Raw genomic sequence first — 15,003 nt, 5'->3', positions numbered from 1 at the left:
TGCTGCACTGTTGCCCCACTGCCCCGCCAATCTGCTGCCCGATCGTGGCAGCCGATAGAAAACCTGTGATGCATATCGGTTGCCTACATTAAATATACATTTAAAAATAATTTAAACACCATCGCTTCCGAGATCGGATGCATTTTGGATGATTCATCAACTCACACTGACCAGAGCGGTGAAGTATGGTCAAAATAACCATTTGGACGATTCGCACAGAGACGGCAGGAGGCGCCTCCTCCTCCTCCTCGTCATCATCCAGCAGTGGAAAGAACAAACCAAGCACACAGGTGCGGGTTTAAGCCGAGTTAATAAATATGGGAAAGATTCCACCTCTAAACATGTTTGTCCAGGAGAAGAAATACTTACCCCACAAGTCCATGACCACGACTACGGCGATGTGGGGGGTGGTAATGCCGACGATGATGATGATTTCGATTTAAAGCTTTCGTGACTGCAGGGATTCATCTTCTTGGTTATTTCGGTAAAGTCACGTAGAATGGAAGTAATAAAATAATACAAATAAAAATAATAAAATAATTATCACGACGTTTCGGCCACAACGCAAGCAGCCGTCCTCAGGTGAAGACCAGGTCTGTCGGGGAGACATCGTCTGAATGAAAAGACGCCGTCTCCCCGACAGACCTGGTCTTTCATCTGAGGACGGCTGCTTGCGTTGTGGCCGAAACGTCGTGAGAATTATTGTATGTTTTATTTGTATTAACGTCTTTTCATTCAGACGCTGTCTCCCCGACAGACCTGGTCTTCACCTGAGGACGGCTGCTTGCGTTGTGGCCGAAACGTCGTGAGAATTATTTTATTATGTTTTATTCTTTTATTATTTCCCTTCTACGTGACTTTACCGAAAGAACCAAGAAGACGATGATGATGATGATGATGTCGAGGCGATGGCGATGACTACGCACGTGGCCGACTGTACTGCAGCACTCTGGATGCACCGGCAATGGTTGATGTATCACGCACGCGCTCTCAACACAGACGGTGTCCTGCACTCCCTCCCCCGTGGGGTGGACGACGAGAGGAACGAGCCGTACCCCGACTCGCCAGGAGATGGCGGTACAGCAAGATGTTGAAACACAAACAAACCGAGTCACTGCGGTTTCCTCCTCGACGGGTGCACATCCATTCGTCGGACGATAACACCTTGCTATGTAGAGGACCGTAGAACTTGGACAATGGTAGGTAGTGCCGGTTCGTCAACGCGTAGCTGCTGCTGTTGCTGCTGCCTTCCCAATCGTCTGTGGTTCAATCTCCCAGCGCATCTGAGTCGTCCCCTCTCTCTCTCTCTCTGAGTCGTCCCTCTCTCTCTCTGAGTTGTCCCCTCTCTCTCTGAGTCGTCCCGTCTCTCTCTCTGAGTCATCCTCTCTCTCTGAGTCGTCTCCTCTCTCTCTCCGAGTCATCCTCTCTCTTTCTCTGAGTTGTTCTCTCTCTGAGTCGCCCCTCTGTCTCCCTCAAGTCGTCCTCTCTCTCTTGAGTCGCCCTCTCTCTCTCTCTGAGTCGTCCTCTCTCTCTCCAAGTTGTGACCACCACCACCACCACGTGACTTTTCTTTCGTGTTGTGCGCGGTGCATTTAGCTCCACAGCGCGTGGATTTATAGCTTTTGTTTATTTTCATTTGTTTGCTGGTGACTTTGTGTATTTCGTATCGGAATCGCCTCCAGTGCTGTTGCTGCTGCTGGCGGCAATAAAAGTTGTTTAAAAGTCAAAAGTCTCTCCAAGTTGTCCCCTCTCTATGAGTCGCCCTCTCTCTCAAGTCGTCCTCTCTCTCTAAGTCATCCCCCTTTTTCTCTCTGAGTCATCCACCTTTCTTTCTCTCTCTCCGAGAACGAGGAGCGAACACCGTACCGCTGGAATCACACCAAGTTTACCGGTTCCTTTCTTCTGCCAGTTTCCGCCGTGGTCGCAAATTTGCATCGCCACCACCACCACCACGTGGCGTGCGTTCTTTTCATCGGTCGTGAGATGATACGAGAAATTGCCAACACTTAGACACGAAGATGATGGTGGACGATCATGCGGATTCTCTGTATTGGGTGCTTGTACCATCACCATCATCGCCATCGTAAAGGCATCATAGCTACACGCATCAACCAACAATCACACCACCGCTGCCATTATCAGCGTCAATGTCACCACCAACACGACCATCATTGCCAACACCATCAATAGTACCATCATTATCGCTTTCGTCCACAAATATACATCATCTCGACAATATCCATCATCATCATCATCCATCATCATCACCTCTCCTTTACATCATCCCCCATCACGTACAGAAACACAATTTCAGATTTTAATCACCACCATCAACAACCCCGTACTCCACTACCCATGACCACCATCGCAAACATCTGCCTTTCGATAGTTTTTCACCATCATCATCATCATCACTTGTATCATCATCATCATCACCAGTTGTTCCTTATTGCTGAGCGTCATCCACCATAATCGCGTGTATGACCATCATCATCATTGTTGTTCCTAGTGTATGATCATCACCACCATCAACCATCATCATCGTTCAAATGTGTTTACCACGAACGCCACAAACACCATCATTACAATTCTTAAGTGTCTCTCTCACCATCACCATCACCGTCATCGTTCCTATTTTGTTCGACAATCAGCACCACCATCATCGTCATAATAATAAATCATTGTTCTGAACTTGCGATCATCATCTTCAAAGACAAAGATTACCCGTGTAGCCTTCACAGACTGTTGGGGCAAGTGCTGTTCGCGAGCACCTATGAAGGCCGGCACGGCACACGAGGGGGCGGGTGGCCAGCACCAATCCCGTCCGCCTTTGTCTTCCCAGTGGCGATCTTTCCACATCGCGCTCCATGCAGAGTACTCATCTGAAGCTGAGTCGACCCAGGCCCATGACCAGTTCAAAAAATCGTCACCGCTGTTGGTAACCGTGAGCCGGAATTCGATCTCGGGGTCTCGTGGCGCGGCGCGCTGTTTGCTACGCCACGGCTCCCCCACATCATCACCATCACCACCATCATCATCATCAGCACCACCACAACCACCACCAATCACCGCCTCCTCGTGGCCACGAGATGACGCTCACTCGTCGCCGTACGCGTGCCTCGGCGCGCCTCCGACTTCGGACGGAGCCGCGCAGAAATCCGCGGAGGCCGCGCAGAAATCCGCGGCAGCCGCGACGACGGCGCGCGCCGGGCTTTGCCTGTGCGGAGCCGCCCAGGGCGCTGACGGACCCAGCAGGAAATCGCGGTGAGGACCTCCGAGGTAGAGAGGTGCGGGAGGTGGGAAGAGCAAATCGTGGAGGTCACTAGAAACGTGTCCGTGAGCCGGATGCAGGCCGCGTCCGCTTTGCATCTCGTGAAGGTGATGATGTTGCTGCTGCTGCTGATGCTGCTGATGGTGCTGATGCTGCTGCTGCTGGTGCTGATGGTGGTGGTGATGTTGCTGCAAGAAGTTCACGGCCGGTGTGACACCTTGTTGGTCTTGGTATTGCACCCTCCCGTGAACGTGGAGGTCGTGTTCTCGCTTGAGCACGCTGTCGTGAATTCGTGACTTTCTCCCTCGTCCCACCACCTCGCCACCGCCGCCGCCACCTCCACCATCGTTGCCACCGCCGTCAGCCATCCTCTCGCTCACCACCAAATCATCGTCCGCCTCCTCCTTGCACGCCTCTTGCAGCAGCATGGCACTGCGGTGCTGGCAGACCGCGAGTTCATCCGATACCTCTCCTCCGAGCCCAGCCGATGCGAACTCATCGCCGACACCACCGCCCCCATCGCCACCTCGCCGCTCCTTCTCGCCAAAGAGACCCCGTAGGACGCTCAGCTCCTTGGACAGGAGGCGAACTCTGGCCGTGAGCCGATCGTTCTCGGCGCGCAGCTCGGCCGCCCTTCTCAGAGTCTCCGCTGCGCGCAGTTTGCTCTTGAAGCGACTCTTCCGAACGGCCACGTTGTTACGTTCGCGTCGCCGTCGATATTCGTCGCTCGCCTTGTCCGGGTTTCTTAACCCTCCCGCATCCTTCCTCCTCCGACTCTTCCCTTGCTGCTGCTGCTGCTGCTGCTGATGATGATGATGATGCTGTTGTTGCTGATCCTGCAGATCATGTTGCTGCTGCTGATGATGATGCTGATGATGATGCTGATGCTGTTGCTGAACGTCGTTCGGCTCCATTCTTGAGTTCACGTGGGAGAGAATCGAATCCAGGACGCTGCTGCTGCTGCTGTTGCCGCTGCTGCTGCCGCTGCTGCTGCTGTTGCCATCGTCGATGTAAGATCTCCGATTGGAGGTGGAGGAGGCATCGTTGCCACCACCACCATCACCTCCTCCTCCACCACCACCTCCATCCTCGTCATCAATGGTCAAAGCATTAACATTGTCCACACCGTGGCTATTGCTTTCCACTGTTGTGATGGTTGTGGTGGTAGTGCTGCTGCTGGTGGTGGTGGTGTTGGTGGTTGAACCCAGGCTGGCTCAGCATGCTCATGAAGTTGCCGGCCGTCTCCATAACGCTCTGCGCGTTGCTACTCTGAATCGGGGTGAAGTATGGCTGTTGGTCACGTGACTCGCTCATGTCCGAATGCCGACTGAAGCTGTAGACACTTCAAGAAAAATAATATTTAAACAAAAATAAACCCAAGCAATAGCTGTACGTTGTTAACTTAAGCCGTGTCCACTTGTTTCGTGCGTCAAGATATTTTAAATGCACGTCTAAGAATCACATTGTGGAAGCGAATCTCGATAACGGGGACCTGTGCAACGTGTTCGGTGTCACATGGAGCTCCAACCTTCATCCAATCTCAGAATCAGAATGTGGATTTATACTGCAGGAGGAATCTGGTTGGGCTAAAAAATTAACCCGTAAAAACTAAGTTTTTCACTATAAATCCTTTATATGCGTGGCGGCTAGAGTCCTCTCGTCCTCTGGCTTGAGATGGCTGCCACCTATGGGTCAGATGATTGCCTGCCACCATTAAGCAATTGGTAATTAAATATAATTAATTTTTTCCTAAAAAGTGTAAAATTTTGGAGAAAAAAAAATTCACGAAAATAAATTGTCACGCACAACGAGTCTGTGTGCAAAATCTCAGCTCGATTGGATCACGGTGAAGTGGGTTAAAAAACGACCGAAAGATTTGCACGGTCGGTAAGCGCGCAAGCGAGCAAGCAAGTGAACTTAATATAAAGGATTTTAAAAAAGCGATTTTTACAGATGTCCAGCAGGGCCACGTGGTAAGAACATCACAACAACAACAATATATCTAGAGGGGCTCTGTAGTGCAGCCTCTAGTGCGGGCCACTTCCCCCAGCAGTGATGCGAGCAGGTGATTGTGGGAGCTGCGCTTTAACCCGTGTGTGTGCCTACCCCCAAGACGTTTAACACAAAGCTAAACTTAACCCTTATTTGTTGTTGTTTTTGCGTGGTGAGATCAGACGGTTGATGATATCGGTGGCATTTTAACAATGCATGAAAATATAGATGTTGTGTGTGTGGTGTATGTATTTATTTATTTTCAGAAGACGTTCACGAGGATGGACTTTGAGTTGAAAGTCGGAGAATTCGGTGCGGAAATTAAAGTCTCACTCCGTCCTCCCCGGAAACCGGATGACACGGTGGGGTGGGGGGGTCTTCGATGGGATCGCCGTCAAACCTGTGAAAATAAATAAACAAATATGATTACTAATTGTGATTAATCGTAATTAATCATCAATAATAATAGGGGGGATTTGGGGGGAGGGGGGGGGCGTCGCGTAAATATAAAATGTGTCGTAAAACCCGCCACCACCCTTACTCAAATTATTAAATGTTGTGTGGGTTTACTCTCCTCCAACACGCTACCGGTGTGTGCTGAAGTAGTAATTTGATTGGCACGGGCTGTTCACGTGACGAACCTCACTAATTGGCCGTGTCGGGTGGTGGCGGGTTTAACGACACATTTATATTCAGGCGATCTAACCTAAGCAATACAACTCTAGTATGGATGACATTGATCACGAAAGCCTCCTACCGCTTGTTAAAGTAATGAATAATCATTACGGTTTAGCACATTTGCTTCAATTCACACGTAGGCTTTCGCCACCAATATATAGCACGAGTCATAATTCGTTTTGTGTGTTTTTTTCTTTGCTAGGATTAGGTGATCGCGTGGTTGTATAATATCAATTTTAGTTCTAGATTTGAAGCTTTCGTGACTGCAAGGCGTATTCTTAGGTTTTTTCGGTAAAGTCACGTAGGTAAAACATTAAAAATCACGACGTTTCGGAGGCAACACACCTGATGACGGAGACTTGTGTTGCCTCCGAAACGTCGTGATTTTTAATGTTTTACCTACGTGACTTTACCGAAAAAAACCTAAGAATCAATTTTAGTCTTTTGGTTTTTTTTTGCTGGGGTTAGATGTACGCGTGGTTGTATAATGTCAATTTTAATTAAATTGTTTTTTTTTTCCCCCAGAACCCTCCACCACCCGACTTTGGAGCCAATCGATCCGAGCTGTCGTCACTGCGTGGACAAATTACGATGGCAATTGACCTTTGGGGTTTCTGTTGTTGTCAGCGATCGGGATTCTGGATGCTAATTTCCAGCGTAAGCGTCGAGCTGCCACGGTGGCTAGGAGATGTTAACTACCTCGCCTGGTGTACAGGAGGTCGTGGGTTCGTTCCCGATCCTGACGCCTGCTGCTGTATTTTGAGTTTGCGTGTCTCTCTCTCTCTCATCATCATCACGGTGGCTAGGAGATGTTAACTACCTCGCCTGATATACAGGAGGCCGTGGGTTCGTTCCCGATCCTGACGCCTGCTGTGTATTTGGAGTTTGTGTGTGTCTCTCTCTCTCTAACCATCATCACGGTGGCTAGGAGATGTTAACTACCTCGCCTGGTGTACAGGAGGTCGTGGGTTCGTTACCGATCCTACTACACATGTAGCTACTACGCATGTAGCTACTACACATGTAGCTACTTTTGCTACTAGAATAATCCGGCACTGCTTCTAACCAACATTGTTAGCGAGCGCCTATTAAGGCTGGCGCGACACACGAGGGGGGGGCGGGTGGAGTGATGACCTAAAGGCGGGTCCCGTGGCCGGGAACGACCGCAGGGCTCACATCCAAGTTTGACTCCAGCTCTTGAACCCAATGCACGAATTAAAAAGACAAAGATCCCCCGCGTAACCTTCGCGGAATGTTAGGGCAAGTGCCGTTCGCGCAACGCCTTTGGAGGCCGGCACTGTGGCACACGAGGGGGTGGGTGGTCAGCACCACGCCCGGCCGCCTTTGTCTCCCTAGCGGCGATGTTGACACACTGCGCCAGGTACTCGTTTGAGACACACCTTGACCGCTCTGCTCCGTGAGTCACGTGTGGCGCGTGGGTTCACTCACAGGTCATCACCATGACCCACCCACTCACCCCTCCCCTCACTCACTCACCCACAGCCCTACTAACCCCACACTCATAACCACTCACACCTCCACTCACTCCTCACCTAACCCCCACTCACCCCTGCTCACCCGTCTCCCCTCACCTCTACTCACACCTCTCATTCACCACTCACCTTGTCCCCTGCCCCTCACCCCCGACTCACACCCCCCCACCCCGCCTACTCACCCCCAACTCACCCCCCCTACTCACACCCTACTCACCCCGCCTTGAACCCTGTGTCGTAATACCCGCACGTGCAACAGCAAACAAACACACAATGAGGCCACGTGTGGCCTGCACGCGCTGTTAGCGAGCGCCTATTGATAGATCGGCGTGTGGGTTACGAGGGGGTGGTAGCACCAACACCTAGCCCGCAGACTCACTCACTCTCACTCACTCACACAGGCTCACTCACTCACACAGACTAACTCACTCACACTCACTCACACGCACTCACTCACACAGACTAACTCACATACTCACTCTCACAGACTCACTCACTCACACTCACTCACTCACACAGACTCACTCACTCTCACTCACTCACACAAACTCACTCACACTCACTCACTTACTCTCACTGACACAGACTCAGTCACTCACACTCACTCACTCACACAGACTCACTTACTCACTCAGACTCACTCACTCTCACTCACACAGACTAACTCACTCACACAGACTAACTCACTCACTCACACAGACTCACTCACTCACTCAGACTCACTCACTCACACTCACTCACCCTCACTCACACTCACTCACTCACACTCATACAGACTCACTCACACTCACTCACTCTCACTCACTCACACTCATACAGACTCACTCACTCTCACTCACTCACACAGACTCACTCACTCACACAGACTCACTCACACTCACTTACTCACACAGACTCACTCACTCACACAGACTAACTCACACACTCACACAGACTAACTCACACACTCACACAGACTAACTCACACACTCTTACTTACTCACACTCACTCACACAGACTCACTTACACAGACTCACTCACAGAGACTAACTCAATCACTCTCACTCACGCAGACTAACTCACTCACACAGACTAACTCACTCACACAGACTAACTCACACAGACTAACTCACTCACTCACACAGACTAACGCACTGACTCTCACTCAAACTTACACAAACACACCAACGAAAACCCCCTTATGAGTCTTAAGAGACTCACACACATTCACTCACTCACACAGACCAGCACTCACACACTGGCTCACACAAACTAACACACTAACGCACACTCCAACTGTACAGAACATGGAGATTTAAAAAAACACGCGAACTCCAAACATGACAGGCATCGTCAGGGTCCGGGATCGAGCCCTTGCGCTCCGGCGTGCGAGACGAGGGAGATGAAATGTCGTCAATGATGTTGGCCGTGATCGGGAATTCAACTGGGGTTGCCAGCGTACAGCTCACAGCGCCACAACTCATCGCACGGGCATACTCAGAAACAAAGAACAAAGATCTCCCGTCATAGCCTGAACCAGACTGTAGGGGCAAGTGCTGTTAGCGAGCAGCACCTATGAAGGCCGGCACGGCACACGAGGGGATGGGTGGCCAGCACCACGCCCGGCCGCCTTCGTCTCCCGAGCGGCGATGTTTGCACATCGCGCCAGGTACTCATTTGAGGCTGAGTCGACCTAGGGGAGGCCCAATACAGTTTCGTACGTGTTTATGTATCCGTGTTGAACTTCTATCGCACCGTGCTAATCGAAGGTGCTGGTGGGGGAGGGGGTGGAGACAACAAGAAACGCCGCACCGGGCGCTCATTTGAGGCTGAGTCGACCTAGGGGATAGCCGAGGAGCGGTTCAAGTAATCGTCCACTGCCCCCCGCTCCCACACACGAGAGACACGGGGCACGTATCGTGGTGCCCCCCCCCCCCCCGGTGCCCCCCCCCCCACGTCCCGCTTTGCAGGTGCCGCTGGTAGATTAAAGGTTGTGAAAGCCGAGCAGTGGATCTTCGAGTGATTGCGACAACCCTATGAGAATGAATGAATGCCGCCCTTTGGATTTTATTTTCAGACGGAATACAGCTACGTAAGTATTTAAATATATATCAGTTGGACGCTAGCGAGGGTGTCGCAATCATGCCCTCCTCTGATCTCATCACTCATCACGGATGGAAATTAATTGACGGTGTCCAAAGCCCCTTCAGGGTTGGAGCGGTGGCGCAACGGTTAGCGCACTGCGCTAATCTCAGAGGGTAGTAATTGCGAGTGGCGGATGAAAGCATCCCCTCTCTCACACTTCACCAAGTCGGTTAGCGCGAGGCTTGTCCTGATGGACGTGGCCCCAGGACCCGGTTATCACAGATTACGGCATCTATCACTCGCCGCCACTGATAAAATAAACATTCAACTATTTATTTTTATTTTACCAGGTAAAGCCCCACCCCACTCCACTGAGCTGCGTAGATTTTTTTTCAGAAGCGACCTGGCCGCACGTGATAGCTCAACGTAGTGGACTCACCATCACCACGCAGAATTGTTGAAAGCAGCCAAATAATCTGAACGCGCGATGTTAATTCTACATTCGGAGGGAAGACCCAGGAGGGCCCGGAGAAAAATCCACGCTACCACGGGGTGAGAGAGACACCGAAAACTACAAATATACAGCAGGCGTCAATGTCGGGATCGAACCCACGATTTCCTGCATACCAGGCGAGGTAGTTAACATCTCCTAGCCACCGTGATGATGATAGTGATGATGAGAGACACGCAAACCCCAAATATACAGCAGGCGTCAATGTCGGGATCGAACCCACGACCTCCTGCATACCTGGCTAGGTAGTTAACATCTCCTAGCCACCGCAGCGTTCCCGTGATGTTAGCCGTGACCAGGATTCGAACCCAGTTGAGGGGTCGCCAGGTTCATAGCGCACTCACTGGTCTTGCACTCTGCGTCTCGTTACATTCCCGGCCACGCCTGGTATGCAGGAAACCGTGGATTCGATCCCGACCTTGACGCCTGCTGCTGTATATTTGGAGTTTGCGTGTCTCTCTCTCTCATCATCATCACGGTGGCTAGAAGATGTTAACTACCTCGCCAGGTATGCAGGAAACCGTGGGTTCGATCCCGACCTTGACGCCTGCTGTTGTATATTTGGAGTTTGCGGTGTCTCTCTCTCTCTTCCCGTGGTCACATGGAATTTTCTCCGGATCTTCTGTTTTTTCGCTCCATATTTAGAATCGGCGTGCGAGTATTTGGCTGCTATAAATGTCCACGCGATAAGCCACTTCGTTGAGGTATCATTCGTGGCCAGATCGCTTCTGAAAAAGAGCTACATAGCTCCGTGGGAAATTACCTGGTGAAATGACAAACACAAATAGTTAGCGACAAGTTTAACACGGAGGAGGCTTTCGCGACAAATATCATGTCTTTGGGTGAGATCGCGTACATATATAAATGTGTCGTTAAAACCCGCCACCACAAGACACAGCCAACTAGTAAGGGTTGTCACGTAAACAGAACGTGGGCAATTCGTCACTAGTACAGCACTGAGTACTCAGATTGTAAATGTTGTGGCTTGGCTCTTCAACACACCGGTGTGCTGTACTAGTATACTACACGATACACTACACGACTATACACAATACACTACTATACACTACACTATACATTAGTGCTGTACTAGTATACTACACTATACACTACACTATACACTACACTACTATACACAATACACTAATATACACTACACTATACATTAGTGCTGTACTGGTATACTACACTATACACTACACTACTATACACAATACACTAATATACACTACACTATACATTAGTGCTGTACTAGTATACTACACTATACACTACACTACTATACACTACACTACTATACACTACACTATACACTAGTGCTGTACTACACTACACACCTCTACACTACACTACTATACACTACACTATACACTACACTATACACTACACTACTGTACACTCCACTATACACTACACTACTATACACTACACTACTATACACTACACTACTATACACTACACTACTATACACTACACTATACACTACACTACTATACACTATACACTAGTGCTGTACTAGTGACGAATTGGCCACATTCTGTTGACGTGACAACCCTTACTAGTTGGCTGTGTCGGGTGGTGGCGGGTTTTAACGACACATTTATAAAGTTAGCGGGCAGGTGGCATCTATAAACATCCCATATCCTACTAATAGGGTTTTTCCCCTTTTTTCTGGCAACAAAACTGACACCTTTTGCAAGGAATCATGTTTACATTAACCACAATACTTGCACTCAAATGCAAACAAAAAACAATACTCTGGTAATTTATGCATTGTTGTCTTTGAAACTGATTGGTCCACACCAGAGACAGCTTTCTTTGGAGCCAACGTCTCATGTGGTGTTCGACCAGATGACGCCAAAAGGCGCACAGTTCAAGACAACGCACTACCAGAGTAATGAGAGCTCGGGGTGAGCAGCTACATCATGAGCATGCGCTGACCAGCCGTGGTGAAGGACGGTCAAACAGCCTCCACATCTGCACGGCGGGTAAAATCCCTCATCCAGCAGTGGAATGACAAAGAGACTGATTATTCACACTCGCTTATAACCGTAAGTAACTAAAGGTCACGATCATAATGTTTCTATGGGTTGGATTGCGGAACCATCAGCAGCAGTAATCATCATCAGCAGCAGTAATCATCTTCATCATCAGCAGCAGCAGCAGTAATCATCATCAGCAGCAGTAATCATCATCAGCAGCAGTAATCATCATCAGCAGCAGTAATCATCATCATCAGCAGCAGTAATCATCATCAGCAGCAGTAATCATCATCAGCAGCAGCAGTAATCATCATCAGCAGCAGCAGTAATCATCATCAGCAGCAGCAGTAATCATCATCAGCAGCAGTAATCATCATCAGCAGCAGTAATCATCATCAGCAGCAGTAATCATCATCATCAGCAGCAGTAATCATCATCATCAGCAGCAGTAATCATCATCATCATCATCAGCAGCAGCAATCATCATCAGCAGCAGCAGCAATCATCATCAGCAGCAGCAGTAATCATCATCATCATCAGCGCTAACACGATTCATCAGCAGCAGCAGTAATCATCATCAGCAGCAGCAATCATCATCATCAACAGCAGTAATCATCATCAGCAGCAATAATCATCAGCAGCAGCAGTAACACGATTCATCATCAGCAGCAGTAATCATCATCAGCAGCAGTAATCATCATCAGCAGCAGCAGTAATCATCATCAGCAGCAGCAGTAATCATCATCATCAGCGGTAACACGATTCATCAACAGCAGCAATCACCATAGTGATCATCTGCAGAAGCAGCAGCTGTCATCGTCATCACTCAATCAACATCTTCAGCATCAACATCTTCAGCATCAGCAGGAATTATTATCATCACTCCGGGGGGCCGATAAACGGATACCAATTCGTTCTGCAATCATTCGAGTTGATAATCCTTCATTAGGCCTCCCCCGCGGTTAAAAAAAAATGTGGAATTTCCACTCAGCACGGGCTATAATCCTCTACTCGAAATAGCTACCGCCCAACACCAGAATAATATAAGCCACAGACTTATATAACCCGCAGAAGCTAAGGTGATCATTAGTGTCGAAACATTGTCAATAACAATGTTACAGGGTGGCTCGAAAATCAGGACACGTAAGGTTATTTCATTTAAAAGTAAACTAAACTATTGTTTTTCGATTTAAAGCTTTCGTGACTGCAGGGATTCATCTTCTTGGTTCTTTCGGTAAAGTCACGTAGAATGGAAATAATGAAATAATAAAAATAAAACATAATAGAATAATTCTCACGATGTTTCGGCCACAACGCAAGCAGCCGTCCTCAGGTGAAGAATAGGTCTGTCGAGAGGACATGCAGCCGTCCTCAGGTGAAGAACAGGTCTGTCGAGAAGACATTCAGACTCTGTCTTCTCGACAGACCTGTTCTTCACCTGATGACGGCTGCTTGCGTTGTGGCCGAAACGTCGTGAGAATAATTCTATTATGTTTTATTATTGTTTTTTTTCATTTTACCACGTAAGGTCTACAGGACTACGTAGCTCTTTATTCAGAAGCGACGTGGCTGTCACAGATGACAGCTCAACGAAGTGGACTTGTCATCAGCACGTGGGCATTTGTAGCAGCCAAAACACTCTGAACGAACTGATGTTGTGTCTAAATGTGGAGGAGAAAACCCGGAGGAGCCTGGAGAAATACCACGCGACCGCTGGGAGAACTTGCATTGACGCTGGAATTTTAAACTCTTTGTAATCGTTTATTCTTGAAATTCATATTTTATCTATTGGAAAAAACCTCGACCAAACAAGAACCCCGAATGAATTGAGACTTAAACCAGCCATTGATCAATGCTCGAAGGTCAAATCTAGAATCTTATTTTTAAATCCTTTATATTAAATTCGCTTGCTTGCGTGCTTGCTTGCTTGCTTACGACCGTGCAAATCTTTCGGTCGTTTTTTAACCCACTTCCCGTGATCCAATCGAGCTGACATTTTGCACACAGACTCGTTGTGCGTGACAATTAATGTTCGTGAAAATTTTTTTCCTAAATTTTACACTGTTTAGGGATAAAAATTAAATATTTAATTACCAATTGCTTAATACTGGCAGACAATCATCTGACCCATAGGTGGCAGCCATCTCAAGCCAGAGGACGAGAGGACTCTAGCCGCCACGCATATAAAGGATTTATAGTGAAAAACTTTGTTTTTACGGGTTATACTTATTAAAATCCTAAATTCATTTCCTGAACGAGAATTCACGCGTAATCCACGCGTGTCAATTGACGGCGGCTTGCTCATTGGTTAACGTCCACGAAATAACGCCGTGAGATTTCTTAAAGTGAGATTAATTAACCCGATGTGCCCTGCATTTCGGGCCACCCTCCCAATTCATTAATCGTAGGTAGCAACAAATATGGGGAAGAATACAAACAAGTCCATAATTCATTTCATGAGAAAATTAACGCCTCACGTATTAATGAAAATGGGAACATGTGCTATGTAAACAACGTATAATGGACCTCGTTTTTCCTGGCCTTTAGGCCAGCCTACTGATGCGACGCTGAAATGTTGTAACCGGTCCCTGCCTCTGAGATGGGTAGGTCACCAGCTAGCAACACGGCTAAAAAAAGATTTTGGATTCTGATTTTGGTGATGATGCTGCTGCTGCGTTGGCAGTGGTATAAAGCACTTTTCTGGGGCAATTTTAGTCTTTGTGCCATGTTAGTCTATGGGCAATGTTAGTCTATGGGTAATGTTAGTCTATGGGCAGTGTTAGTCTATGGGCAATGTCAGTCTATGGGTAATGTAAGTCTATGGGCAGTGTTAGTCTATGGGCAGTGTTAGTCTATGGGCAATGTTAGTTTATGGGTAATGTAAGTCTATGGGCAGTGTTAGTATATGGGCAGTGTTAGTCTATGAGTAATGTGAGTCTATGGGCAGTGTTAGTATATGGGCAATGTCAGTCTATGGGTAATGTAAGTCTATGGGCAGTGTTAGTCTATAG

General features: G+C 48.4%; 1 protein-coding gene across 5 annotated transcripts in view; it reads right to left on the bottom strand.

The window, feature by feature from the left end:
* Positions 1-669: 669 nt before the first annotated feature.
* LOC133354925 (hormone receptor 4-like) overlaps positions 670-15,003 on the bottom strand; it is a 28,622-nt gene continuing 14,288 nt past the window's right edge. For all 5 annotated transcript variants that reach the window (XM_061572117.1, XM_061572115.1, XM_061572118.1 and 2 more), the window contains one exon: positions 670-5,663. In XM_061572117.1, coding sequence (XP_061428101.1) covers positions 3,097-4,185 — 1,089 coding nt within the window. In that variant the 5' untranslated portion in view covers positions 4,186-5,663 and the 3' untranslated portion in view covers positions 670-3,096. The remainder of the gene's footprint in view (positions 5,664-15,003) is intronic.

The sequence above is a fragment of the Lethenteron reissneri genome, chromosome 49, assembly GCF_015708825.2.
Source record: "Lethenteron reissneri isolate LAM-NWPU_2019-01 chromosome 49, ASM1570882v1, whole genome shotgun sequence".
Taxonomy (NCBI): Eukaryota; Metazoa; Chordata; class Hyperoartia; order Petromyzontiformes; family Petromyzontidae; genus Lethenteron; species Lethenteron reissneri.
The sequence above is the reverse complement of the archived record's forward strand: the minus strand, read 5'-3'. Positions and strand labels throughout refer to the sequence as shown.